Below are 27,852 nucleotides of genomic sequence, written 5' to 3' on the forward strand. Positions count from 1 at the left end.
TATCCATAAGCATTTTGGTTACCATAACAACTTGATCCATTCACTCAATTATGTCATTTTTATCTCAGCATTTTGGAATTTGAGTGGTTTGTTTAATAACTGTAGTTGCTTTGGGAGCACAGTGAAGACTTTAAAATTCATTAAAGAGTGAAGTTGAAGACTATGCTTTTTCATTTCTACTTTTGGAAAACGAAATTTTTGTCCTTATTCCCTGAGAGGTAAATATCATATTTAGCAAATAAGCTGCCATAAAATGTTCTTATTAAAAAATACAGATTGACAGTAAGAAGTACCATGTAGCTGACACAGGGAGTGATAACACATACCATGGCCATCATCAAAGAATTCTGTGATAGTTGCTGAAGTGCACTTGGACCAGGGTTTTGAAGCATCAATGCTGGTCAGAATGGAGGACATCAGGCGCTTGTCTTCCATGGAGCCAAAGTTCTCCTCACAGAACTTGGAGTCATCATGGGAAAGCCCAAGCAAGTGCCCTGTGGAAATGAAACAAATAAATAAAATTATATTACTATCCAGAGTTTACCACCTGGAGCTCAACAGTCATGTGAGGGAAGGGAACTGTACTCATTTATATTTATCAACAATTGATTTCTTACTGTTTTTCCAAATCACCTTCAGCAAGAAAAACTTTGTGAAAATGTTCTGCAACTGTCTAGAAAGGTGCTACATCTTTTTAAACAGCTAAAGATAAAAGTATTTATGATGCAACTAAACAAAGGGTAGAAGAATGAATGGGAATAAAACTGCAAAGAGCTGAAGCCTGAACTTAATGCTCAAAATGTTCAGCCTAAGCCAGAAGTTGATTAATAAGATATGCAGGGCTAAACCAAGAGTGCTTTAACAATAAGGACAAGACCACCCATCAAAGCCACTGCAGAAAAGATGTCTGATGCCCTGAAAGGGACACATTCTGCAAGATTTGGCCTTTTCTTTTTTCAGGTAAGTGAAACCATTTTTGTTTGGCAATACTTCCTATATAAGGCCAGATAATGCTGTTTTTATGCTGCACTGAGACACTGAATATCAGGAGGTACATGTCAAGTTTCAATCTGATACAGCACTACACACAAAGACTTGCTCTGAAGAGATGACAACAGCTTTGTTTCATTCCAGACAAATGCTGGTGTTGAGCAAAACAATTCACTGCTAAGATTATTATTTCAAACTGACAGATTCCTCTGACAGAGTAACCAAACAATCAGTGCACCACTTCTAACCTACAGAGCAAATTCTCTGGAAATGGGTTGAGCATTTAATACATTGTATTTACACTGTATTTACTGATCCAAGACTGCTCACAGTTGTAGAAATTACCTCACTGCAGAATGTTTGTGAAATAAGGCAATGAGGGTCTCTCAGTGGAAAAGGAGTTTAATTTTTAAGTCTTTGCCTTGGAACGAAGCAGCCCTGGGTGAATTAAAAAAGCTGGAGCATTGACCCAAAGAGTTTGGCTGAGTAACATCCCATGGCACTCAGCACTGGATCAGTGTGGGATATGAATGATAGTTGGGTGCACACCAGCAGTTCCAGGATGTAATTTTTCAGAGTGCTCAGCATTTTATAGCACCATTCAGAACTACCCAGAGCTCTGTGACATGGAGCTTTCAGTCCTGCAGGGCAGAACTGCAGTTTGTCACAGCCTCTGTTACCACTCTATCAATTAGGCCTTTTTCTGACCCAGAGATGGGGGAACTGAGAGGTGTTTTAAAAACTTTTATTCCATTTTCAGTCTCCTGTGAAGGGTGAGACAATACAGATGTCATAATTCACGCCATCACAATCAGAAGCCAACTATTTCCTAATTGCAATACACTGTAAGTGCTTCTTGGCCTATCAGCTTTTGTCACACCATGCTGTAAATGCCTTAAAGCCAATCATCTAAAACTACCCCTCGTGGGTCCTCTACTACAATGCATCTTTCACAGTTCTATTTCTCTAAAGTATCTAGTCTTATTTGTAAGAAATAAGACCCTTTGAAACTTGTTTCTAGTTCCATTTCCATCTTCTATCAGAAGGTAGTTTCCACCTTCTGTCAGACTTTAAAAATTCTCTACAAATTCATTTCCCACACCACTCTGCAGCATTTCACCCATGTAAGATGCAGTTTTGCTCTCCAGACAAATCCCTTTATTGCATAAGTGTACTTCACTCTTCAGAACTGTTCATTTTCTGCTAAGGACATCCCATGGAAGTACATAATTAAACAATACAGTGCACATATTCACAGCCTGTTAATGCTCCTGCAGCTGGGGCTGCTCTTGAGCTTCTCTTTCTTTTTTTCTCCTTCACAGAGACAAATAAAAAAATATCCTCTGGATATGAGGAAGCTTGCAGGTAAATGTCAAGCTCTTCACTTTGAGCAGAGACACTGAGGATTTCTTCATAACACTGTTGCAATTTAGCCTCCCTCCTCAGAAAAAGCCTGGACAGCCTCTATGGAGAATTTCAGAGTAAATAAATAAAATGAAATGCCTCTCAGGCCACTGTTCAGCACAGAACATTTCATCCCAAATACTTTGGCAAAAGCAGAGGAATCTGAAACAGGGTCATCTCCTGGAAAGTGTCAGGCTACTGAATTCACCTTTAATGAGAGAGCAGCATAACTTCTCTGCTTTACAGTGATAAATGGGGTGAGCTGAGGACACACCTCATTAGCAGCGTCTACTTTGTCATATTAAATCAGGCCATTGTTCCAGTGCATGACAAGAACCAAGTCACTTACTTGGCAGACTTCAGCCTCTTGGAGGAGAAGCTTCCCAAAGTATTTGTGAATCTCCCTCGTTATGTTTAAAATTTTCAAAAATAATTGAAAAAGCCCATTGTGACAAGGAAAGAAGCAGTAAGTAGTGAATAATTTCCAAAATACATAATTCTGATTATCAGTGTTTGGGCTTCTCAATTAGCCCCCAGTGATGTTAGCGAGGATAATAGCATTAAATATATGGATTTTAGCTCTCTATAATGACTTGCCAGTTAATTTTGTATGCACGTGTCCTGGGGTGACAAACACTTGCATTCACTTACAAACACCGTGAATGACACTCTCGAAGGATTTAATGGAGCTAAAATTCCTAATTCTTACCATAACCTAAATTTCTCCCTGTTCTAACTTTGCCTTTTAAGGCACTCTGACCAGACTTAGAAGTGATTAAATCATATGCCAAACTCCCAATGACGCTGCAATCTGCTTATGCATTTCATTAAAAAGGAATCAAAATTCAAAATATCACAGAGCTGTGTAATCTCTAAATACTGCCTGGCTAGGTTTTGCTCTTTCTAGCACAGAAGTGAGAACAGCAAAGTCCTTTAACACCTGTACCCTTCATCTTTTTGCATCCAAAAATTAAGGGAGGGACACTTTCTTTCCGACTTCAAGAAGTCTCTCCCCACCAGCCCTCACATGCATTAAACCCTGCTGATGTTTTTACATGACATTAGGGTGGCTTCTGGCATTTTCTGGTGGGGTGCTTCCCTTCCAAATTGGAAAGACTGATCCTTCAAGTGACCCTGCATGAAAGCAGAGCTCTGGAGAAGGCCCTGGACAGAAGTGAAGACTCGAGGAATACAATCTTACACAGAAGGCTTTTGAAAACAATGCCAATTTTAGCCCCACCCCATTTTGTACCAGTACAAACGTCAAACTGGGCTATTGAAGAAAAAGAAAAGGCTCCCAGCAGCTGTGTAAAATGATGACTGATTGAGAATGGGTTCGTAGATTATCTGCTGTTTTCTACTTAATGAAGCATCTTACTGGTGCTGACAGTTCCCACTGAGTGAAAATGACATAATACAATTTTACCAGCAGGATGGTGTTTAGTTAAGTTATGCTGTAGGAATGCACAAAATGGTGAAGGAAACAGATGGAGGGGAGGCAGGGTTTGCCCTCTTGTAGCCAAGGAGGAGGTGGCCTGCTTGTAAATTCATCTCAAACTCCAAAAAGACCAACAACCCAAACGGAGTGACATCCTCACCTCACAGCTTTCCCTGCTGAAGGCCAACACCTGCTACAGCCCAGCAGGAAATAATACCTGCAACGGGTTCAAAAATGATCCCTACACCTTGCAGGAATGGGGGATATATCCCTAACACAAGGTGGGAATACTTCAGAGAAATTATGACAATCAGTTAAAACTTTCATCCTCTCTAAGGATCAGGACACAAGAGCCCCGCAGGGAAAGCAGGAGTGCACCAGAGCTGTGCTGGGTGGGTGGTGAAGCAGATCTCTTACTCCCAGGAACACTGGGAAGCAAATCAGAATCACAGAATATCCTGAGCTGGAAGGAACACACAAGGATCATCCAAGTCCAGCTCCTGGCCCTGCCCAGGACAGCCCCAAGAATCCCACCCTGTGCCTGACAGCATTGTCCAAACGCTTCTTGGAGTCTGGATATTTCTGGTTTTTCTTAATATTCAGTTCTAGACTATCTGCAGAGGTTCTCTGAGTGAACAGCATGCAAAATTACTGTCATACATTTCTCACTGGCATTTCAAGCATTAGAAATAAGACAACAGAAAACATCCACAACATACAGCAAGCCAACTCCAGGCTTTGCTAAAGCACAATCCAAGGTGGGTCTCCTGGAAAAAAAGCCACCTACTTATGGACAAGAACTTGGACAGCATGTCAAAGAGCAGCTCTTGCACTCCCTCTGACCACAGGAGATATGCAAGGTGACACAGCAGGCTGAAAATGCTGCAGGCATTGTAATTTGTTTTCTCAGAGGAGCTCAGCTCAGATGAAGCACATGTTTGCCAGTGAGGTCATGCCTTTCACCTCATTTCCAGTTGGGACAACTGGGGAGCCAAAGAAGGTCAAGAGATTTGCCCCAGGTTCCCCCATGAGTCAGTGGCTCTTGTGGGATCAGGGTTCAGGAAGTTTCTGGCTCAACATTCCTTGGGCTAATAATCACCAGCCCAGACCTCCTGCATTAGCCTCCTGCTCTCCCCTTGGCTAAACAAAGATTACATGTGGGAACTCTGTCAAAATAAAACCATTTCTTCTGGCATGGGCTGTTTTTCTAACTCCTGTGAGTTTCTGACTCCTTCTTAAGAACTTCATGCTGCTATCACTCAGGAATCCTCTTGAAGTAATGATGAGCCTAAGCAATAACAATTAATGAAGCTAGTGGTTTTTTTTAATAAACAGAAGTGACTTGAATTACACAAGCTTACAAAAAAAATTGCATAGAATATAAAACCAGACATTCCATTTTTTTTTATTCTTGAACTTTACTTCCAGTTTTCTTTTCTTTGACTGCTATCAGCCACTTATGAGAGAAAAAGGATTTTAAAAAATCACTCTCTCTTTTAAATCTCCAGCCCAGAGGCAGTTTTTAATATTTCTGGCTTAAAAGAGTTCTTCAGACTCAATGAAACAATAGTCTGGAGTGCAGCTTCTTCTCAGGAGCAGACATAAAAAAAAACCCAAATCAGACATTTACCCACCAATGCTGCAGACTTTACACAAAACAAACCTGTGCTGAGCTGGCTTGTTGTAACAGACTTGTGGGAGATCACAGACACATCAGCCTGTCAGACAGGCAATTCCCAGGCAAAGTTCTGCCCAGGCAATCAGAGACCACTGTGTCCACACAGACTTAAATAATCATTAAAAAGCTATGGCCTTGGAGGTCCACACTGCACCAATTAATGGGGCATGTAGAAGAGAAATATTCATTTTAATGAAGAAGCAGGAGATGGTGACACCTATTTCACACCTGCTCAACTCAGAGGAGCTTGGAAAGAACATAATTCACAGCAGCTCATGGTAAAAGAATGGATCAGTGGGAGCACACAGTGCAAGAATGTAAAAATTGCATCGTCTGCTGCACCAGAAGTCTCTCCCCACAAAAACTGCATCATTGGACTGGTATTATCTACCTGCCAAGGCAGAAAGCAATCCCTACTTTACCCTGCAATCTGGAAGGCTGGAGGCCCAGGCTGAACACTGAACTTCTTTTAGGATTATAAAATCAGAGATCACTTAGGTTGGTTGGAAAAAACCATTGATCACAACCATAAACCTAACACTGCCAAATCCACCACTAAACCACGTCCATAACATATTTTTTGATAATGTCTGCTGTGAAATATTAGGCAAAACACAGAGTTTTACAGTTTGCTTTAAGCACCATGCCTGCTGCAGGTGGAGCAATGATATATTTTATATAACATTACAAGGTAATAAAAATATTGCTGGGCAAGCCAAGAATTTTTATTCAAAATTTTAACCAGCAACCTTTTAGACATCTGATGTTTGCTTTTTGAGGCATCCAGCCTAATTTTCTGCCCCACCTTCAGCTCTTGTGAAGGCTTAGCTTTGTCTGCCCACCTTTCCTCTTAATCAAAAGGGGTATGTTCATGAAGGCTTAATTTGAGAGCTTTTGCAAGCAGAAATTAAGATAGAACTTTGAAAAAAAGGTTCAAAGAGGAGGAATCAAGCAATTTTCCTGATGTATGTCAGCAGAGAAGACTTGGATGAGTGTACTCTTTGGTTTTTTTGTTGTTTTAAGAAAGCAAATCTGCCTAATTACGATTACCTGGATATTTGCCTAAACTTCATGAAGGAAACCTAATATGAGACTCAAAACCTCCACTGTTTTTCTCATGTGGCTGTGAGACTCTGTGCCCTTGGCAATGTATCCCCCTTGAAATGAAAGGATCCAGGAGATTTGTAGCTGTCAGGTCTGAAGCTTGTCTTTATCTGTTTTATCTTGACAGCCTGGAAATCAAAGGGCTGCATGTTCAGCAGAACATGGCAAAGGAAAGATTGCTGTCTTTAGTTACTTTTGAGTGTACACAAAATGAGCACATGTGGCAAAACAAGGAGTGGGAGGATTTTTTGACTCTTCTACGAACATCAAAAGACTCCTTTAAGTATCACACACGTTGTTCTCAGTTTCATTTGTTACTGAAAGAGTCAGAATCAGAGTTTGCTGTAAGTTAGACATGGTATTCCTTCCACAGTGGCCTGCAGCTCAAACACAGCTCAGGCTCTGAATAAACAGCTCCAACCCGCTTAGAGTTCATGGTATTCCGATGTATTTCAGTGAACCACCTGACCAGAGATGCCAGGAGCAATACCTCACTTCTAAAACGCTTTTTTAACAGAAAATTATGCTCCCTAATACATTTTGCTGACAGTGCTCAGGACACTTGTGTCCTCAGTGGTGACAGAGGCCACAGAACGATGCCATGCTGGAAAAGATTTGGTATCAAACTCGTTATTTAATATATGAAAAAAAATTCTTGGCTGTGAGGGCAGTGAGGCTCTGGCACAGAAAAGCTGTGGTTGCCCTGTCCCTGGAAGTGTCCAAGGCCAGTTTGAAGCAACCTGGAATAGTGGAAGGTGTCCCTGGCCATGGCAGGGGTTGGAACTGGATCATTTTTAAGGCTCCTTCCAACCCAAACCACTACATGATTTTTGAGTTTAAGTTTCTTGTGCAGCCCCTTGGTTTCAGGCATTACACAGCCCAGCTGTGGAGGATGTTGTGATAACTCCTCATAACCACAGAAGCTGATGCTGAGCAGAGACCTTGAAAAGGCATCCTGTGCATCCCTCTGCCCTGGGGTAGGATCAGCATCCCCTGAGCCACAGCTGCTTCAGCCAGATGGCTCCTGAGAACCTCCAGAATCAGAGCCTCCCCAAGCACTTCACTCCTGCCCTCAACTGTCCTGCTCAGATGATTTTGGCTAATGCTTAAAGCAAATCTCCCCTGCTGCAATTTCAGGCCATTACCCCTTGTGCTGTCCCAGGTGGACATGGGAAATGATTTATTATGCAAATTTTTGCAGCAATTTTTTTAAACTTATTTGAAGGTTGCTTTTATCCCACCCTTTGGCCTTGCCTCCCCAAAAGTCACATGTGAAAGATAAAAGGCAACTAATGAACAAAGGTTTAATTAGTTCCACACAGCAATGCTAAAGCTATAGCCTAAAAATAAAATACTTGGAAAGAACATCAGTAAACCATATTACTCAGGAGGACAGGAGTAACTGCATGCCAGAGTGTTTGTGTAACAGAGGAGTAGGAACATTGCAAAAGGTCAAATGAACATTATCACGGAGAAAAAAAAGGCTGTATTGCCTCTTTTCAACAAAGTAAGTTTCTTAAGACTGATGGAAAGAACAAAGATAAATATAATTTAAAATGTTAGACCCATGTAACTCCCACTGAGCTGAACTGGAGCTTTGCCTGCTTGAAGGCTGCAGGAAGGATGCTTTTGTACTTAAGGACCAGATCAAAACTCCAGACTCTATATCAAAACCCAGGTTTAATTCTTGGCTTTCCCTGGGATTCCCTTTGTGCTTTGGGGAAATTTCGTATCGATAAAACAAGCAGTAGCTCCACTTAGATCCCCTTGAACTCTTCTCATTTTGCTTTTGTAGATGGCAAACTGTTTAGGGTGGTGGTACAGCTGTGCCAAAGCACAGTGGGACTCCAGCATAAACTTCTGACCATGACTGTACCTCAAAACACAGCATCAGGCTGCAAAACATGGATACATCCCATCACAAAATACGTCAAATGTAATTCCAGCTGATTGACTGTGCCTGCTGCTGATGCTGGATCATGCTGATCTTCACTTGTTTATAATTTAGCACTGTTAAAGTAACAAATCTCTGATCCAAAAGTCCAGAGTATTAGAGTGCAAATCTCATTGGTTTTGCTTCCTGATGGTTATTTTAATAAGGGATACATGGAGAAGCAATGTAGAGCTGTCCTATGAAAAACACTAAATAACTGTTGAGATTATGAGCCATCTCAGGTTCCTTACTGTTCTCCTCCACATGTCCCCAAGAGGCAGGGAAGTGCATGAAGCAAGGAAACATCATTTTTTACAGGCAATAGGCTGCTGATAACAAAGGCTTGGAGAAGGTCTACATACTGTGTCTAAGCTCAGACAGCTCTGCAGAGCTATGGAGGTGTAGTTGAAGGAGTTACTAGAAGTAAAAAAAAATCATCCACATGCCACAACAGGGTGATGGTTTCAGGCAAGGATCCAGGGGGTTATTTTTGAGAAAATGAAGCTACTGCTGTCCCAACTGACAGCAGCATGCACCCTGCTAAAAAATAACCAGATACAGATTGACTGTTTGGTGGCTGGATGTCTTGGCAGGCTGTGATTTCAAAGTAACATTTATGGTATTAGCACTGCTCCCCTGTATTCTGAGGAGAAACCTGATTATCATGTTTAAAGTTACAAGGTTTCTTTCCAGTTTTTTGTTGCATTATCCTCTTTTTTTTCCCCGTTGGACATTGGAGACAAGCTATTACTGATTTTCCTACAAACAAGTAGGACAAGATTTAGGTCCTACCTTATCAAACTTTATATAAAGATCTGCACCTCTTATTGCCAGCTAATCATTTATACCAAGAATTTGCATCTATTCCTTCCAGTGCTCTCCTTTACAGGTCTGTGGAGGTTTTGCCTTTTGCTGCTCATTCATTCTCTCCCCCTCAAAAACCACTGGCCAAAATCCATCTATTTTATCTAGAAGAAATAAAACAAACATCTCCCACATGATGTGGCAGAAACCCTGGCAACAGAGGCAGCAGGTTTGTTCTGCAGCAAAGCTGCTTTTTGGCTTCCTGTGCACCAATCCAACCTGAGCCCCTGGGCTGCGCATCCTCCTGTTGGGTTGAGCTGCAATTCAATTTACTTTGGTTGCCTTCCAGAGAAAGAATCTGAGCCTGAAAAAAAGCTCTTGGATCCTTCACGGGGAAAGAAACAGTGTTCAGATCCCCTGGAAGTCACAGTGAGGACACTCTGAGGATCAAGTGCATGCTAAAGATGCTGCATCTGCTCTCCATGCACAAAAACCCCTGAGAGTGACTCTGTTTCAGCCAGCGGCTCACCTTGACCTTCCAATTGAAAGAAAAGAACATTTCAGGCTCAGAGCATCCCCTCTGACTGAGAAACTGAGCCACTGTAAAATTAAAGCTACACCCTGCCCACAGGACAGGGGGAACTTGGAGATTTCTGGATTGCAGGAAGAAATTTGGTCTCCAAATAAAATACAGCAAAGTTTTCCCCAAAGTGCTTAACTAAAGGGTATCCATGCCACACTTTTATTTTTCATCCTTTTTTGACCTTTGATTTAATTTAAGTACTCAAGCAATTTTAGCTGTGTTTTCTTCTCAGCTTCTCCCACTTCAGGCCACACACACAAAGATCATTCTGTGACCTGACACCCCTCCTTTCTTAAAAACTTCTGGTGAGGAGGAAAAAAAAAAAGAGGATGTTATTTTAAACAGCCTCAAACTAGAGGTTTTATGTCCATTAGGGTTCTTATTTATTCATTTCAATTCATGCCTTTTTTACATTGAAAATTATAGTTTTTAGAGATTCCTGTAAATGCCTAGGTATGAAAATGGCCTTTCTCCAAAATGTGCTTCTAGATCACTAAAAATAATTCACTTTTGCTTATATTTTCTCTGTGTGGAATTCAAGGTAACAATGTGAACATTTGCTTCTCATCCCTATCTTTACTGATCTGTGTTCTGTTCATTTTTAATCTACCTAAAAATGTATTTACTGCTGATAAAATGGCAGGAAAGACAATGCTCTCCTCTTCACACAGCAGATCCATCAGCAAGAGGGCTCCTTACCCAACCCTATCCATGACCCTCAGCAGAGACATCACTTCTGGATGCAAGGGACACAAGCAGTGTCCTCAGCACTCTGGCTGTGAATGACAGGCTAAGTTTGCCATTTAACCTGTCTCAGGTTTGTGATGGCTCACTCACAGCATCCACATCCTATGTGAATCTGTCTTTCTGCACTGTTGCAGCACTCTCTAAATGCACTGAATTAGTGATTCCAGAGGACTTTTGCTGTGAGATTACCACTTACTAAAACAACATTTCTACTTTGGGGACGAATCCTGCCCAGTTTTTCATGTTTTCATGCAATGCCTGATCCCTTCTCCAGCCACCACTGATGCAATTCCTTTGCAGAGCCATAAGAGGAGCAGGGTTAGGATCACTTGTTGCTGAAGAGTCAGGTCATTTTCCATCCTTGGTGACTTCTGTTTCCTCAGCCATATGTATAAGGCACTCAGATCTCAGGCTCTACCTGCAAGCTCCTTGAAAATGGAACTACTGCAATGATACTCCCAAAGCAAACTTTACTTTGCTTTGGCACAAGGTACAAGGCAATTCAGCAGCTGGCTCTCTGTGAAAGTTCTCCTTTCCTTGCTATTTCCTTCCAAGAATATTTTTTAAAAAAGAAAAAAAAAAAGAAGAGCATTCTCCACTTTCAAATTGCTGTTCAATCCCCAAGGTGAACAGCCCTTATAGCAAATGTATTTCCAGTGAACACAGTTGACAAAACATCAGTAAATGAAACATAATCAAGATGGCAGCATCTCTCTTGAAGGGTTATATCATGACAGAAGTAATATCCCAGAACATAAACTTTCTTTTGTCACTAACTCTATCTTAAACCCTTCTGAAGGGTAGAAGACTCCTAATTTAATTGCTGTGCTCTGAGGAGTAAACTGAAACAAAGCTAAACAGGTTTTGTGACCTGTAACCTTTATCACCTAAATAATAAAATTTCACTTATTACAGGATTTAAAACAAATTTCTGTACACTTACAAAGATACCAGAATTATGTTGGGTTTTTGCCACAAAAGCTTTTCTCTGGAGGTAATAAAAGGAAAAAAGCTTCCTAACAACAGTGTGTGCAACAAGTTGAAAACTGTGACTTATTTTCCAATAAATAAGTGCATGCAAATTACAACAGATGGGCCAAAAGCTTTCTCAGGAGGGCCATGCACTGACATCTCTGGGCAGTAGCAGCAGCCTCTGAATTTTCACTTCAACTGCTGCTTAGAAAGGCCACTGTCAGGGAGGAAACACCTACTGTGCGCCTTCCCCTGCCTTCTGATCCCTTATTAGTTAACCCTGAAGTGCATATGTACACAGCCCTAATCCCCAGGCGGGGCTCTGGGCCGGGGGAAATCTGGAATTAATTGCGGGGTATTTTGGTTCCTAATGCAGCTGTTGGGAGTGTTTGGCTTGGCAGGGGAACAGAAAAGGCACTGCATACCAATTTCGTGAGCCACCGTAAAAGCTGCGTGGAGGCCGTCGTCTTCAATCACCGCGCAGCTGCGCTCGGGGGAGCAGATGGTCCCAACGTCTGCCATTCCCAGGGTATCACAGGAATGATGCCCACATAAATCCTGCCCAGGAAGGGGAAAAGAAAAATCAAAAAAAAGAAAAAAAAATTCGTTACAATGAATTTTTACACCCAGCGGTAACAAGCGGTTAAAGGCACCTTTGCCAATGGCAGGTCCCGGATGAAAATATCAGTGTAAAGTTCCAGCTAAAGGTGTTAAAAGCACAGCAAGACAATCCCTGGTAAAGGTCAGTGGGAGTATTTCCATGGACTTTAACAGGTTTTGAATACGTTCAGCAGCTAATTGTTGTTAGTTAAATTTGTATTTCTGCAATGCTCACACTTGCATTGAGGTAGGCGCTGAAAATACTCTGTGGAAGCATTTCCTCATCGACAATAAAACCAGAAAATTCTCTTTATTTACAGAAGGTAAACCAAAGCCCAGAGAAAGCTTCAGCTTCCTGATCAGTCCTTGAACCAAGATCACCTTTCTTTTCTGAAATCAATTCTCTACTCTCATTTAACAGAAATAAGACTGCTACATGTCAAACCTCATTCCACATCTGTCAAGCAGTACAATTACTAGTGTTTTACCCAATAATATACCAAGTATTTAGCAATTCTCAGAGATTGATGAGAGTCAGTGATATGAGAGTGCAAAATCCCAACAACTTAACCACTCCTCCCACATGCAGATATGGGGTGTCTCCAAAAACCATGCAGGTAGCATCAGGTTTTGTCTTTCAACTTTGGTCAGACATTGAGCTTTTATCACCAGCAGCAATTCCTCCGTGCTTCTGCTGAAGCAGAGGGAAGAATATTAGTGGGCATGTGCATATATTCACATTTTTGGGATGAGAAGAAGTAGGGGCCATGCTATTTGGAACACTTCAACATTTCGTTGTGGTTGAATGAAATTGTCATTTTCAAGACATGAAAATGTTATTATCAAAATGATCAAAGAGCACTTTTTTCTCTTCATTTTCAAGATTCTCTTCTTCCCTTCAGATCTCTTTCTACAAGCACTTCCTTTTATGAAGCCTTTCATAATTAATCCACATGAATAATGGACACCTTGTAGGAGGCTTCAGAGCAGCAGTGTTCACTGATTATGATGTCAAAAAAAAACACACCTAGTGCACAGATACTGTGACAGAGCATCTCTAAACAAACACCAAAAAAAAAAAAAAAAAAAAAAAAAAAAAAAAAAAGAAATGTCTTTTCCCAACAAAGGAACTTTTTCAAGCTAAAAATACAAAGCAGTATTGCATATATGGAGGAGAAATTTCAGGCTCAGTTGTGGCTTCCAGGAAACTCAGCGGGACAAGAAGACACCATCTTAAGCTTGATGTTTAGGTTGGACATTTAGGAAGAATTTCTTCACAGAGAGGATGATTAGATATTGGAAGGGGCTGCCCAGAGCGGTGGTAGAGTCCCCATCCCTTTAGGTGTTTAAGGAAAGACTGGATGTGGCACTCAGTGCCATGGTCTAGCACAAGGTGGTTGGACTCAATGATCTCAAAGGTCATTTCCAACATGATTGATCCTGTTATTCTGTGACAGAGCAATGGGACCTGAATCCACACAAGCAGCTGAACTGAATTCTTACACAAGTACCGAAAACCACATAAATCTGACAGAAAGAAGCTTACTGGAGGAGGGCTAGACAGGTTGAGAGTGCCAAAAACCAGTATAAACTGCATTCATTATAATATTAAAAAAAACCCCAACAAAACAGTATAAACTGCATTAATTTAGGCTTTGTCCCTGCATGCAGATTCTATGTCACTCAGTCTTCTCTCGTATTTGGGTGTCATTATTACACAGGTACTGACATCAGTGCTGCTCCCAGCATGGTACAATGGTATCAGCACCCAGATGCCTCATGCCACTCAGGATTTACTCCCATTTGCACACAAGCAGCAGCCATGCTGGGAATTTACACCAGCAGGCACAGCCAGACTTCACAATGATTCACCAGGTTTGATGACACAAATGTAACTAAAAAAAGATATGATTTTTCTAAGCAGATAATCTTGTTAATTTCCACAGAGCTAATTCTGATGGGATGTGTGGAGCATGGAATATAAGGGCAGAGATGGTACCATAATCTCACCTCAGCATTTCAAAATCTGTGCTCAGGATTGCATTACAATGTCTTTCCTAGATATCAGGGCTGGTCCAAGAAAATCCCACAGCAGGAAAGACATGATTCTAAAAACTGCTGATATGCCAAATCACCTAGCTCCTCCAACTCCCCACGGACAGCTGGCAAACAGGTGTCCTCAGATGACGTGGGACCAGCCATCCCCAGAAAGAAGAAGAGTGCCCACCCTGGGGTCAGAAAGTGGTGGGCAGTGCTCCAGCAAAGCCCTGGTCCCTCAGCAGCCCCGTGGCCACCTCCCTGTGGCCCCCCAGCAGTCAGTGTGGGAGTCCTGCAGCCACCACCAAATCTCAGCTGGGAAGCAGCAGAGGGGCTTGTAAAGGATTCTGGAAACAAGGACAGGAAATATTCTCTGGCATCAGCTCCTTTGTCAGAAGCTGTTATGGGGATGTCTGTGGGCTGCCCATCTGCTGTTAGAGCAGGACATGCCATGGCTGTGCTTTGAGCAGAGCATGGATTGAGCATCCTGGTTTTCCCTGCCAATTCCAGCCCTTGGTGGCTGCCTGAGGATGCTCACATGCAGCTAAGGCTGACATTATCAATAATCATATGGCAAATTACTGAGGGCTCCTCTACATTGTCATTGTCTCATTCACTTCTTTACTTCTCCTGCCTCTGCATGATTTGAACTGAAATATATTTCCATTAATAGTGTATATTAAAACCAGAACTGCAGCCTATCAAGTGGCATCTCTTAGACAAATACTCTGAAAAGTTTGCTTTTGGGTCAATTCACCAATACCAGCTTCCAAACAGCTTGACTGCAAGTGATGTTACTGAAAATCATGCCTGCTTAGCCATCAAACACTGGCTATGGATTATTAACTACCAGAATCAATAGTTACATTTGTTTTTTGCTTTCCTGGGCAGTCCTGGAAAGCAGTCTACTACTTTCATGAAGTAAAATTTCTGGGAGTACAGTAGAAGGTTTTATTTCCCTGGAAAATATTTTAACTTTTTGTCAAAAACAGGCTTCAATGTAATGATGCAATCTTAAAAAAATCTGTGTGGGTAGCCTCAACTTTTCATACTCCAGCTAAAGCACGAGGAAGGAGGGGACTCGTGATACATAAAATCAGTTTCCAATGATTATTTCAGTCTGGGTTTTTTTGCTTCTACTAGAAAGTTAATCAGCTACTCAGATCTGGATGCTCAATTGCCTTGAAACAGTGGCACAAGAGTTAAAGAATGTTTTTTGATATTTCTAAAGAAGGAAAGCAGCATGGCCCTAGATCTGCTTTACAGTAGTTTCAAAACAGAAGAATGACAAGGAAGTGCATTTGCTATGCAGGAGGCAAGAGATGTTAAGACTTAAGCTTTGGCAAAGGAATGGCTTAGTAAAACTAAGCTGTACATCACAAGTCTAGTAGTTAATTAGATAGCTCATTACAGGCAAAGTTTTCTTGGCATTCTGAATCCATCAGGAGCAGCTGGCTGGCTGCCATGTATACATGGCCTTGTTTTGAAGGGAGGTAACTGTCACCGTGTCCTGGCTGGAGCAGGGAGCTCATTTCATCTGCAATGTGTTCTACAGGAGGTTTCAAAACAAGAATAAACTGTTTAGTGAAACCTGGGATTAGGTCAGAGCCCGCTGACCAGATCCAAAACACGATATGAGCACCAATGTGAACACTTTGGTGGGATTTAAGGGCAGAAGAATATGTCCTCAGGTCTTTGGATTTATCTACCCCTCATAGGGCTTGCAGTTTGGGATCCTGTGGGCCCCAAAGTGCCACAGTTCCACAGCCTGGAAGAGCTGGGCACTTTGCTGGGGGTTCAGATGTTTCAGATGTGTCTCCACCTTTGGCCCTGAGGGAAGCCAAGCCCACAGAGCTTCTCAGACCAGAACGAGAGGAACTCACAGGATGAGGCTTTGTAGCAGGCCAAGCTGCATATTTCCTTCTTGTAAAGCACAGCTAAAACCTTTACAGTTCTGTTCACTTGTTCTTCTGGTCTCTTTGCAGCAGCTCATCAGCTAAAGCCTTTTCCCAGTAAGAACGTGATCCAGCTACAAATTCCTTCCAGGGATGAGGCCATCTAGAAGCATCTTTTTTAGGAGAGCACTTTATGGTCTACACCAGGCTCCTGCCAAGCACACAGGGAGCTGTGGCTCCTCCTGGAGCAGCCCCTGAGTCCAAGGTTTCCCTAGCACAGGCTGCAGCTGAAGTGTAGTCAGTGAAGGGACCCAATTTTTGGTGCCTATTGCTCATCCTCCTTCTTTCCCACTGAACAGCCTGTGGTAAATCACAGAAACAGTTCCCTTCCGTGCTTGAGGAACCCAGACCACCTTGCTCCAAGCGCTGCGCTCCACTCAGCGGCTTCAGGTCACGATTCCCCTGGTTCTCACCATATGAATTACTCACTAAACAGTGACAAACCTTTGGTCAGAGGGGTGGAAAGTTTCCCTAACACCTGGAACAGCTTACGACCTCCTGGTTAAGGACCTCTCCTGGGAGGTGGGCGATACAGACCTAAAATCCCTCCAGCAGAGCAAGGAATTAAGCACGACTTTCCGACTTCCTGCAGCAGCATTCCCACCGCAGGCCTGGGCAGGAGGGTGGGGTCAGCTGGTGTTAGGAACACACACATCCACCCTCCCATCAGCTCCTCTGCAAAGGGGGTGAACTTTCACTGATGTCACAGCAACCTGGAATGGCACACGTGGTTTAAAAAAGAAATGTTCACATGAGCAAAAAAAGGATCCTGGGTGAGGAAAGACTCGCTGGGTTACTGCTCTGTCCTCCCCTGGCCACATTTTGAGAGGGTGGCCAGAGCCTGGTTACCTTCTGAGGAAAACCACAATGGTGATATCTGCCAAAACAAAATCCAAATGTATTTCCCCAATAGGTTAGATTAAAAATTGAGGTGATTTGCTTTTGGGGTTCATATTACAAATATGAGCCTGGGGCTTGAGCACTTGAAAAAAAAACACAGCGGAGTTATGCAAACTACAGGTAATTTAAAAATATTGACAAAATGCACATAAAGCATTTGTAATCTGCATGGGGAGAAGTTTCAGTTATGAAACTGCTGACTGATGACCAAGTAAAAATGTGTGATTGAGCCTGCCTAAGCCCCAGTTCCTTTGTGGGGAAACTTCACACCATCCCTCCAGGCCAGGGTGAATCAAACTTTTCCTCTATCAGTTATGACCCACTTTGTTTTCCCTAGGGACATTATTTAAATGTATTTGATGTGCAACAAAGCTGGTGAAAACAATATAAAACTGGTATACACATCACACTACAATTTCTTCAGAGTAATAATAAACAGTGAAATCTATTCCATTGACCATTGATACAGTGATTTGTTTTACTGCTAGGGGATGATAATTGTTGGAAGATAACAGGAAAAAAAAAAAAAGGAAAGAAGAAAGAAGTAGAGCCAAAGAAAGCATATGCTCCATGCAGTGAAATTATCATCTACAGAGCTGAGGTAATACAAAACTTGCTGTTAAATTTCAACAGCACTGCCAGATGGACAGCTAAACTAAATCAAACACACTAGCCCCATATAATTACTATGTAGAAAAAGGCAGGACAGTGGCCTTTGGCTCTAGCATGAACCCTCTGCTCGAGCTAGGCATGATGGTACTATCACAGATGATGCTAACAAGCACTTAGGAAAGGATTTTTTTTTTGCTCCTAATGTCTTTATATACTGTGAGAAACATCTATTTTAATCTTCAGATGATTCAGAACTGGGGGTAAAGGAAAAGAGCTGGATTTTGTCCAAATGCATTCAATAGTTCACTTGAAATTTAACTAAGGGCCTCTAATGAAATAGACTGGATGGATTCTAGGGGATAATTACAGAGCAGGCTGGACTTCAGAAAAAGAACAGTGTGAGTTCAACTGCAGTTTGCAAGTCCCATCTAGTCTGGTTTTGCTACTGTGGCAAATAATCTTGCAAGTGTTTTGTTGCACCCATAAAAATCTGAAGATGACCTGCTTCCAGCTCCTGCAAACTGTTCACTATAAAAAAGGCTGAAACAGAATAAACTCTAAATTTGCTGTTGACTTCACTGCCATGGACAACAAGTGATCTAATCTCCAGGGAAAGAGGATTTTGCAAGCTCTTCCTCCTCCCCACCACACAGCCACTTCTCTACGGGGTGGAGGAGACTCACCTGGCCACCAGAATTGCATCCTTGCACCACCATAATTCCATGAAGGATGCTCTAGGATTCATGTGGCACAAAGATTTACAGCTGCTGCCAAGGACTCAACCACAAAGTAGTCCAACAGCAGGGGACCCATGTACTCTCTAGGGCTCTTATGGTCAAGCTGCCTTGAGGAAATTTAGAAATATCAGAAAATTATCACGTTTGCTTACTGTCAAGTCAGACCTCTGCCATGCTTCATCCTGCTCCTCATGGGTCAAAATGACAGATTGTAACCACTGGGAAAATACACTTCTCATTATCAGATTTAAAAAATCACTGTGGAACCCAACTAAATGTCTGCAATATTTAGCGACAGATTATTTCTGTGCCCACTTAAGGTTTTCACAATGGCCAGACATGTAACTCTAGTGACCCTTGCATTTACAGAGTAAACAGAGGACCCACTGCAGCTAATGGACCCTTGCCATCACTGATAAGCAACACAAAGCCTAAAAACAGCTTTGAGATGTTGCCTGTATCACCCCAAACTGAATTCACCTTCATATTGATTTAGTATCATCTGCAAGATAATTGCTTTAAAGCCCTTATCCAATTAAATACAGATTATGACCAGAAGTAAGTGGCTGTTTTAACTCAGAATCAGTGAATTTCCTTCTAAATTTTTTTTACATAGGAAGTACTTCCTAATATGAATGATGATGATGATGACAACCATAATTTGAATTTATGTAATATAATGTGAACCACAACTAATTTAATAATAACAGAGAGCTGCCAATGCACTCTCAGCCTATCAATGGTTACTAATTTACTTTTAAAGAAGTAAAGACAACCAAAGAGGATGAAGCAACACTGCTGAATTCTGTTGGGATTCTTCCTTTATACAGGACCTAAAATAAAGCCCTCTTTTGGTGTAAAAATGTAACATCCAATCAAATGTCACTCTGGAACAAATATAATTATTATTGAGGGATTTGTAGGGCACCAGCACAATCTGCACAACGCAGATTCTATCTACACAAAGCCAATTCCATACAGGTGATGCCATGCATTCAGCTGACAAACGATCTGCAAATATTATTCTGTTGACGAAGCTCAAGGTGGCCTCAGTTAGTAAACAACGATGGAAAATGTACCTCACACGTTTGCCCAATGCCTGAAACCGAAGGCACTTAGAAAGAGACATCTGGATGTTCAAAAATCAGCATGACGATATTCAGAGCCCATCAAAACACGCAGCCACGGCTCGGCGTCTTGTAGCTTAGCAACCAACTTCATCCATCCAAAACAGAGTTGTAAAAGTGGTGTTCTCCTGCCAACTGCTGCCACTCTCATTGAAAAGCTAAACTGGAAAAAATCTCTCCCTTAGTTCAAAGCGGGGCTGTTTTCTCCAGGAAACATCTCCACTGCTTTTTCATCCTTTAACCCTTTTCATGTTTACATTCCACAGGGAGCAAATAGATTCATGTTGACATTTCAAGGGTAAGCATATAAAAATCGTGTGGGCTCACACACGCTCTCTGCAAAGAACATCATGAACACATCTAGCAAGAAACTCCAGTCTGGTTCTTAATTCACTCAAACACTGCCAAACAATGTCCGTGTGCACACAGCAAAGCATTAAAGCAGATTAAGTTGTCCTGAACTGCACCAAGCAGCTAATCCCAGAGTTAAAGCTGTTAAAATGTAAACCAAGAAAACACAAGCCTGTGCTTTTCTTCTCATGAAGCAGCCCTGAGCAGCAGTGCAAGCAACATTCGCATCTTAAGAGTGCAAGGAGAACCGTGGTGATTTGTTTATTCTATGCACTACTTACACCCCAGAGAGGTAATTCTATGCATTGCTCATGAGTCTTTGAAAGCGGATTACTGATTAGCAGCATCCTCTTATTCTGGCAGGAGGGTGTCCATGCAAAGAATTACAGCTAAGCATCTGTAGAACAACTGCACTTTAAAGTCACATCCTCTATCAGTCCAAATTAACTTAATAATTGACGTTAAGGTTCACAGTCGCCACCCTAAGAGTTTCAGAATTGTCATGTAGCCCAGGGAAATAAGTGGGAATACTGGCAGAGAGAAACACTCTTCAGAGAGAAGGGATGGATTCTGGCCCAGGCTTAATAAGCCATTGGAAAAGATGTTTATAGCAAACGAAAAGACACCCTGACCCATTCTAGATAGTTTCATTCAGGTTATAGTGATAAAAAATGAAAGCTTGCAAATTGCACTGATGGGCTCTAAACTGCTAAAAAGGGCTCCTGTTGTACAAGTGATGCCTGACACAGAACCTAATGTTTCAACTATTTACAGCTATAAAAGCAAGCCAGGCGCTTTTTTTCCCCCTTCTGGAGCAACTCCTTCCACAAACCATCCAAAGCATCCTTTTTGGCAGGCTCCTACGATGTAGCAAAGCCGGAGAACTCAAATGAACGGAAAGTCATGCAGTTATTTTTTTCGTACTTGGGGAAAGAGAAAAAAGAAAACACCAAACCCAAACCGCTGAAGGGATATTCTTACAGAACTTCATTGCATAAACTCGGCCACATGTCTACCAGAGCAATGTCCCTTAACGACCTCTGGCAATGTAATTAATCAACTACCCAGCGTGGAGCAACAAGGCACGGCTCTGCATGGCACAGCTGATGAGGGCACCCACTTGGGATACAGGACAGGGACTGCAGCCCCTTGCCACCAGCCAGCCCAACTCACTCAGCTTGTGCAGCCCTGTTTACCTGCGGTCTGCACTTACGTCCTACACCTGAGCCACAAGCGCTGCTGGCTTCCAGCGCGGTGGAGCTATCCTTGCTGGAAATAGCGTCCCGATGTGCTCCACAAGCAAGACGTCTGTGCTCTTAAGGTGCTCTCCACCACTTTCCCTAGCAGGTTTGTTTGGGGACTAATTTAGGCTAGGAAGTGCTATCAGCCCCTCCCGACTGGACCACCTCTGCAGAGCGAGAGGAGCCAGGTGTCAAACATCTCACAGGGAGAGACAGGATGAAGTCTGAAGCAAAGGGACATCAGGCTGAGTCCCACGATCAAAGCTCCCACCTCTCCACCGGGCTGGGGTCCAAACACAGCACTGGTGAGCCCACGGTGGGGGTGACAGCACAGGGCAGGGGACACACATAAATCCCAAACCCTTTGCCATTCGCAGCAGTGGGTGCCGGTCCCTGAGATGCTGCACTGCCCGATGGACCAGCCGGATCCATGAGCTCAGCAAAGCCGAGCAGGGTGGCCAGAGGTCCGGCAACCCGGCCACTCCAGGCTCGAGGGACACCTGGTCGCTGTCATGACCCTGCGCACGGCCAGGGCCATGCCTACCTCGCGGGTGAAGAGGATGGCGGCGTCGTAGTGCTCCTCGTGGTCGTCGTCGAGGCGGTTGTGCTGGTGCTGCCACTTGCAGAAGTTCTTGAGCGTGGTGGCGGCGTTCCTGTTGACCTCCAGCCCCTTCTCCTTGTCGCCCAGCGCCACCACCTTCACCACGGCCAGCCGCACGTGGTTCTCCAGGCTGGCGTGCGCGTAGAGCCGGGAGGCGATGGAGGCCAGGGTGAGCAGGTAGTGCTGCAGCCCCTTCCCGTACTTGCGCACCATGGAGGCGTCGGCCACCAGCAGCAGCTCCACCTGCCGGGCCCGGGACACGGAGCGCCGCCGCCGCCGCCGCCGCCCGTCCCCGCCCGCCGGCCTGGCGGGGTCTCGGGTCTCGCAGCTGGTGCGGGCCGGCACCGTCTCGAAGCTGAAGCTCTCCCTGCGGAAGACGTGAGGGGCGCGGGCCGGGCCCTCGCCGTAGATCCGCGCCGCGGCCTCTCGGTGCGGAGCGCGGCGCGCCGGGCGCACGGTGTAGCGGGAGCGGCCCACGGCGAAGAAGCCGTCGAGGCCGCCGCAGAGGTTGAAGACGGCGAGCGAGCGCGGGCTGCCGTCCACCGTGCCGCGGTAGTGGCAGCGCGGCCCGTCGCGCTCCAGGTCGAGCAGGAAGCGCTGTCCCCCGGCGTAGAGCACGTAGCCCGCCCTGCCGCCCCCCGCGTAGGTCGGGTCGAGGCGCCGCACGGCCCCGCGGGGCGGCCCGGGGGCGGGGGGCCGGGCGGGCGGCGCGCCGGGCTCGGCAGGTGCGGGCGGCGGCGGCGCGGCGCGGCCGGCACGGGCGGCCAGCAGCAGGCACAGCAGCGCCGGCAGCATCCTCGCCTCGGAGCGGGACAGCGGGGCGGCGGTAATGGTAATTGTGGTGGTGGTGGTAATGATGGTAATAACGGGAGCCGGCCGGCGGAGCGCGGCAGCGGAGTTAAGGGATGGGGAAGAAAAGGAGAGGTGCGAGGAAGGGGAAAAATAAAAAAGAAAAAAAAAGGAACGACAAGAAAAAAATAAGAAAAAAAAAGTTCTCCCTCCCGAAGTCAAGTGTGAGTGGGGGAGAAAAAAATGTCAACAAAAGCCGCTCGCGTGTGAACTTTGTGTTTCTCTGCAGGGAAGAGCCGGGAGCACATGGGAAGAGAGAGAGAGAGGGAGAGAGAGAGAGAGGAAAAAAAAAAAATCCCAAATCGCTGCTGCCGGGGAGGCAAAGTGAGGAGAGAGGAAAAGGAGGAGAGACGGCTCGGAGCCGGCAAGTAGAGAAGTTTGAGCACTTCCCACTCCTCTTCCACTTCTCTGCTGTAGTCACCGGATCATCACCAGCAGCAGCAGCAGCAGCAGCAGAGGCAGGTCTGCTGCGACTCGGCACTTTCTCGGGCTCCGGTGGGCTCCTTTCCTTCTTTTGCCCTCTTTTGTTTTGAAGAGAAGGAGAAGGGGAGACAAGAAATTCAGGCACCCAAAACCGCCTCGATCGTCTCCGGTGAGATGGTTAAAAAGAAAAAAAAAAAAAAAAAGAAAAAAAAAAAAGAAAAAAAGCCCAAGAAACGGAAAACGTCCTGGATTTCTGTAAAAGCCCCCTCCCTGTATCTTTCCTGTTGTTGTTGTTGTTATCCCCAGTCTGTCGATGTGAACAAGAGGAGAAGGGAGAGAAATGTGAAGATGAGAGGAGGTGGAACAATGAATTTATAGCGGAATGCCATCCTGCAATGGCAATTTCAACAATTCGTCACTGCAGGCTGCCTCTTAAAGGGAGAGCTTCAAAACCACCACTCCCACACTTCCTTCTCATTTAATCAGACAGAAGGAGAAACTTGAGGGGAGGCGGAAAGGGGGAGGGGGGGCGGCTTCGGGGGGAGGAGAAAACCAGCGAGAGTGAGCGGGAGAGAGGGAAGCGGGAGAGGAGAAGAGCCGGAGGAAGCCGGGGCACGCCACAGAGACCGGCAGGAGGGAGATGTTTGTGTGTGTGTGTGTGTGTGTGTGTGTGTGTGTGTGTGTGTGTGTGTGTGTGAAAAACGCGGGGTTGCCCCGCATCGCTGGCAGCCGCAGAGCCGCGCGGGGCTCGGGATGTGCCCACGGCCGGAGCCGCGCTTACCTCGCGTCCTGCCGGGGCTGCGGCTCGCAGAGCTCGGGGAGGACGAGGACGAGGAGGAGAGGTCTGTGCCTGGCTCCGGAGCCAGCGAGGGAGCGCCCGCGGCCCTGCCGGGCTGATGGAGCCCCCGGGTCCCGCCGTGTCCCCGCTCGGCCCCGGCCCCTGCCCCGGGCAGCGCCGAACTTCCCGTCTTTGTCTGCACCCAGCCTGTCATTAAGTGCCGCAAGCTGTCATCCTCTGGGGCGGACTGTGCTTCCCCGAGCCCGGCGGCAGAGTGGGCGGGGAGGAGGCAATGCTTGCTCTGACCTTCGGGATGACTTCGGACCCCTGGGTCATCCCCCCGCTGTCGCACAGAGCCGCTGACCCCGTTCCCTCGTGTGCCACCCGCTGCTTGGGGCTCCGGCAGGGACAGGTGACCGCAGTCACCTTTGCACCTTAGCATTGCCAATGGAATGGGTGGAGATGGCAAATGCCCCGTTCCCCGGGCTGGAACGGTTCTGGGAAGGTGAGAACAAGGGGTCCCCTGAGGATTCCGACTGATTTCCCCCTGCTGAGATCCAGACCCCATACCGACAAACAAAAGTGCTTATTTATCCCATGTTTCCTCTCCACGTCCCAGGAACAGGTGCTCTCTGGCTGCAGGACTCTGCAGGGATGCAGGTCTCCAACCTCATGCTCACCTGCAAGCAGCAAATAAACCTCTGATCGCTCTGGGAGAAAATGATGTGCACACCTGTAATGCTTGGCAGGGTCAGGATGGGTGGTGGGATGCATAGACCTGCCCCTGTAGCTTCCAGGGACTACTTTGCAAGTCTACAGTCGCTCTAAGGAACACCTTAACTGAAGGCACAAAAGCTTCAAAAATTAATATTCCCATGTAAATGATTACATTAACATAACCCTGAGGTTGTGCTTATGAAATGTTTAACTCACCAAAGTTTTGCAAGTGTTCATTCTTCTTTTTCCATTTTCCTGAAAATGGTGATGCCTGCGAACTTCTCAACCTCCTGGTACTTCTTTTTCTACATTTCAGTGTTCTGTCATCCCCAAAAATTCTTCACTGGAGTCAGTAAGTTTCAAAATTAATAAGAGGTATGTATTAGGAAGGTCACATTAACTTTTTGGGCACTGGGCCAGGACTATTCAACATTTAAAAATTTAAACATTTTCTCAGTTACCTAAACTTGTTATAAAGTAAAAACAGCAGAAAAAAAAATTAGAGAAGACATATTTTGATTGGAAAAAAAGAACCTGTAATTTTCTTGGATGGGTTTTACTTTTCCTTTGAGCCTAATGCATGTCTGCTCAGCACCAACAATATTTTTATTGACTTCACTGGGACCTGATCAAGCCCTAGATTTGCAAATATGTCTGGGTCCAAACTCCCAGATACCCCTGGGAGAGATGCTAGAGATGAGATCTGGGATAAGGAATGTATTTTGGATAACAACCTCAGCACATCTCATTAAAGAAGTGTTAGTTTGTCAATGAAAAGGGATATGGTGCACAAGAGCCCAGTGTAATGTTCTCCCAGGCTGCAGCCTAATTCCAACTGTCCAGCCATATGACCTTGTAAAAACAGGGATGCTTAGAAAGGCTGGTGATAATTAAATGGTGTGTCCCACTGCTCATCTCTGGAGTTGTCTTTGATTTCCCAAGTGACAGAAGAAGTTGGCTGGGCTGCCCTGTTACGCCAAGCAAGGATCCAGGCTTTCCAGGAAGGTACAAATTATTTTGTGCAAATAACCCCACAGATTAGGAAATCTGTCCTGTTTACATCTCTAAACTGCAATAACTCAGCACAGCAGTGCAGTAATGGAAAGATGGGTCAGCCATGCCTCATGCAATGAGAGGGAACATCTTTTAGACTGAGAGCCTGGAAGTGCAAGGATAAATCACTGGAATGAATCATCTCTTTCCTCACAGTTTTGCCCTCTTAGCCTCTTTTACAGTTACAGCGCTGCCTTTAAACAAGAAATCCTGTTAGCATGTCCCAAGTTGTAGATGACACTAAATCCTTGTCAAGCAGTTCTGACCTGGAAATTTCAAGGCTGACCTTTCCCAACTGAGAGATAGAGAGCCACAAATCCTCAATTAGCTTTGAGGCACAACACAACTCTTGTACACTTTGGATCAAATTCAATCCTGATGAAAGAAGATGCAATCCTCTGGAGTCTCTGGCAGCTACATGCTGCTATCAAAGTTGTGTTTCACCCCTGGGTTTGTCTGTGAAACCCTTCAGGATCCTGCAGATTACAGCCTGGGTAGCAGGGGATTCCTGATCCTATAGTGTTTTAGTCACATAAGAAACTTTGCTCTAAGCATTATAAACACTCACATGAAGGAGCAGCTTGAGAGATGTGGAGACACTGGAAAAGTTGTTAATGATTTTATCCAGGTGTCCTTCCAGTTTTTTATTAAAAGGTCCTGTTTTACATCACCTCTTTTCCAATGCTCAGGCACATTAGAAGGGGTTAGAAAACCATGAATCCAAGACCTGCCTACAGCCCCCTGACAAGCAGTCAGGGCCTAGCAGGGATGTCCCACCCAGAAGCACCTGTCTTTCACCATTAATTGAACTCTTCCTTCTTGGAAATTAAAATAATTCTGTTCAGTTTTCATTGTTCTGGTGTTAGGACTGTCTGGCATTTCTAAGGTATTGCATAGGGAAGATGGCAATTACTGTGGGAATTACTGTGGGAAGTAATATTTGTTCTGTAAAATTACAAGAAGGCCAAATCAAACTCAAGAAATTTGCCTGCCCAACACATTCTAAATACAAAAAAATCAGCATTTGATAGACTTGTGATCAACGTAGGGCTATATCTGGGAATGGACCCATGTTTGGGTAAGATCCTATTCAAAAATCTACCTGTAGGAATACAATTCTTAACACAGGACAGCCTTGTCCCTCTGGACGGTGTCTCCTGTGTTAACTTTATAGAAAATTTTGATATGATGATGATCAGAGGGATGGAGCAGCTCTGCTAATAAGGAAAGGCTAAGAAAACTGGGATTGTTCAGCCTGGAGAGAAAAGACTTTGGGGTGCCCTAATGCAGCCTTCCAGTCCCTGAAGGGAACTTACAGGAAAGATGGAGTAAGATTATTTATAACAGCCTGTAACTACAGGACAAGGGGGAACAGCTTCAAATCAAAAGTGAGGATGTTTAGATTAGATACTAGGAAAAAAACTATATTCTGAGAGTGGCAGGGCACTTGAGCAGGTTGCCCAGAGAAACTGTGGGTGCCTCATCCCTGGAAGTGTCCAGGGCCATGGTTTGTTGCTCTTGTCAGAAGTTTTAATAATGCAAACATGATGATTACAGTGCTCAAGTCTGCTCATCTGAAAGCTTCCCTTCAGTGATGCATTAAAACCACTGAAGAACTTTATTTCTAAATGGCTTACTAGTAAATAAAATACTCATTATAAGTAATTTTTAAGAATAAGAATTCTTAAATTCTTAAAGATTAATATTTTAGGCTCGTCTTCTGGTAAGGACTAGCTATTCCAGCATTTGGAATAAGTTATACAGTCTTTAACCTCCCCCCTAGGATAGCAACATATGCTACATTGCCCCTTGTTTGGACCCTGTATCTTTCTGTGGTTTGGATACTGTGAAAACCCACTCAGATGGAGATCTCCTGGCAGCTGTTTTGAGTGACTTTAGCTTGCTTGTTGATACTGAAATGGATTTGTGGTTGATTAATAGGAAAACACCACCATTATTGCTGCATCCTTGCTGCCAGTCTCACCAGATGGGTTGGGAGCCAAGTGCTTCTGGCAACTGAGGTAACTTCTGCATCCTTGCCCTCTCCCATTTCCACAGCTGGCATTTCCAAGGAGTCCAGGACAAAGTTTTTACAGACCTTCAATTAGTTATTTAAAGGTCAAGTAACAGCTACCTCAGAAAAAAAATCAGGAAGTATTTTCTCAAGGAAGACACAGGCTGTAGCTCAGTTCCTTGGATGGCATTAGCCAGGTTGTAC

At 44.4% G+C, this 27,852-nt stretch overlaps 1 protein-coding gene across 1 annotated transcript in view; it reads right to left on the reverse strand.

Annotated features, from left to right (window-relative positions):
• Positions 1-23,032, reverse strand: part of ADAMTS5 (ADAM metallopeptidase with thrombospondin type 1 motif 5) — a 37,084-nt gene extending 14,052 nt beyond the window's left edge. The window contains exons 1-3 of the mRNA XM_038143167.1: positions 21,758-23,032; positions 12,079-12,211; positions 327-494 (exon numbers count right to left, since the gene is read on the reverse strand). Coding sequence (XP_037999095.1) covers positions 327-494; positions 12,079-12,211; positions 21,758-22,609 — 1,153 coding nt within the window. The 5' untranslated portion in view covers positions 22,610-23,032. The remainder of the gene's footprint in view (positions 1-326; positions 495-12,078; positions 12,212-21,757) is intronic.
• Positions 23,033-27,852: the final 4,820 nt, after the last annotated feature.

The sequence above is a fragment of the Motacilla alba genome, chromosome 1, assembly GCF_015832195.1.
Source record: "Motacilla alba alba isolate MOTALB_02 chromosome 1, Motacilla_alba_V1.0_pri, whole genome shotgun sequence".
Taxonomy (NCBI): Eukaryota; Metazoa; Chordata; class Aves; order Passeriformes; family Motacillidae; genus Motacilla; species Motacilla alba.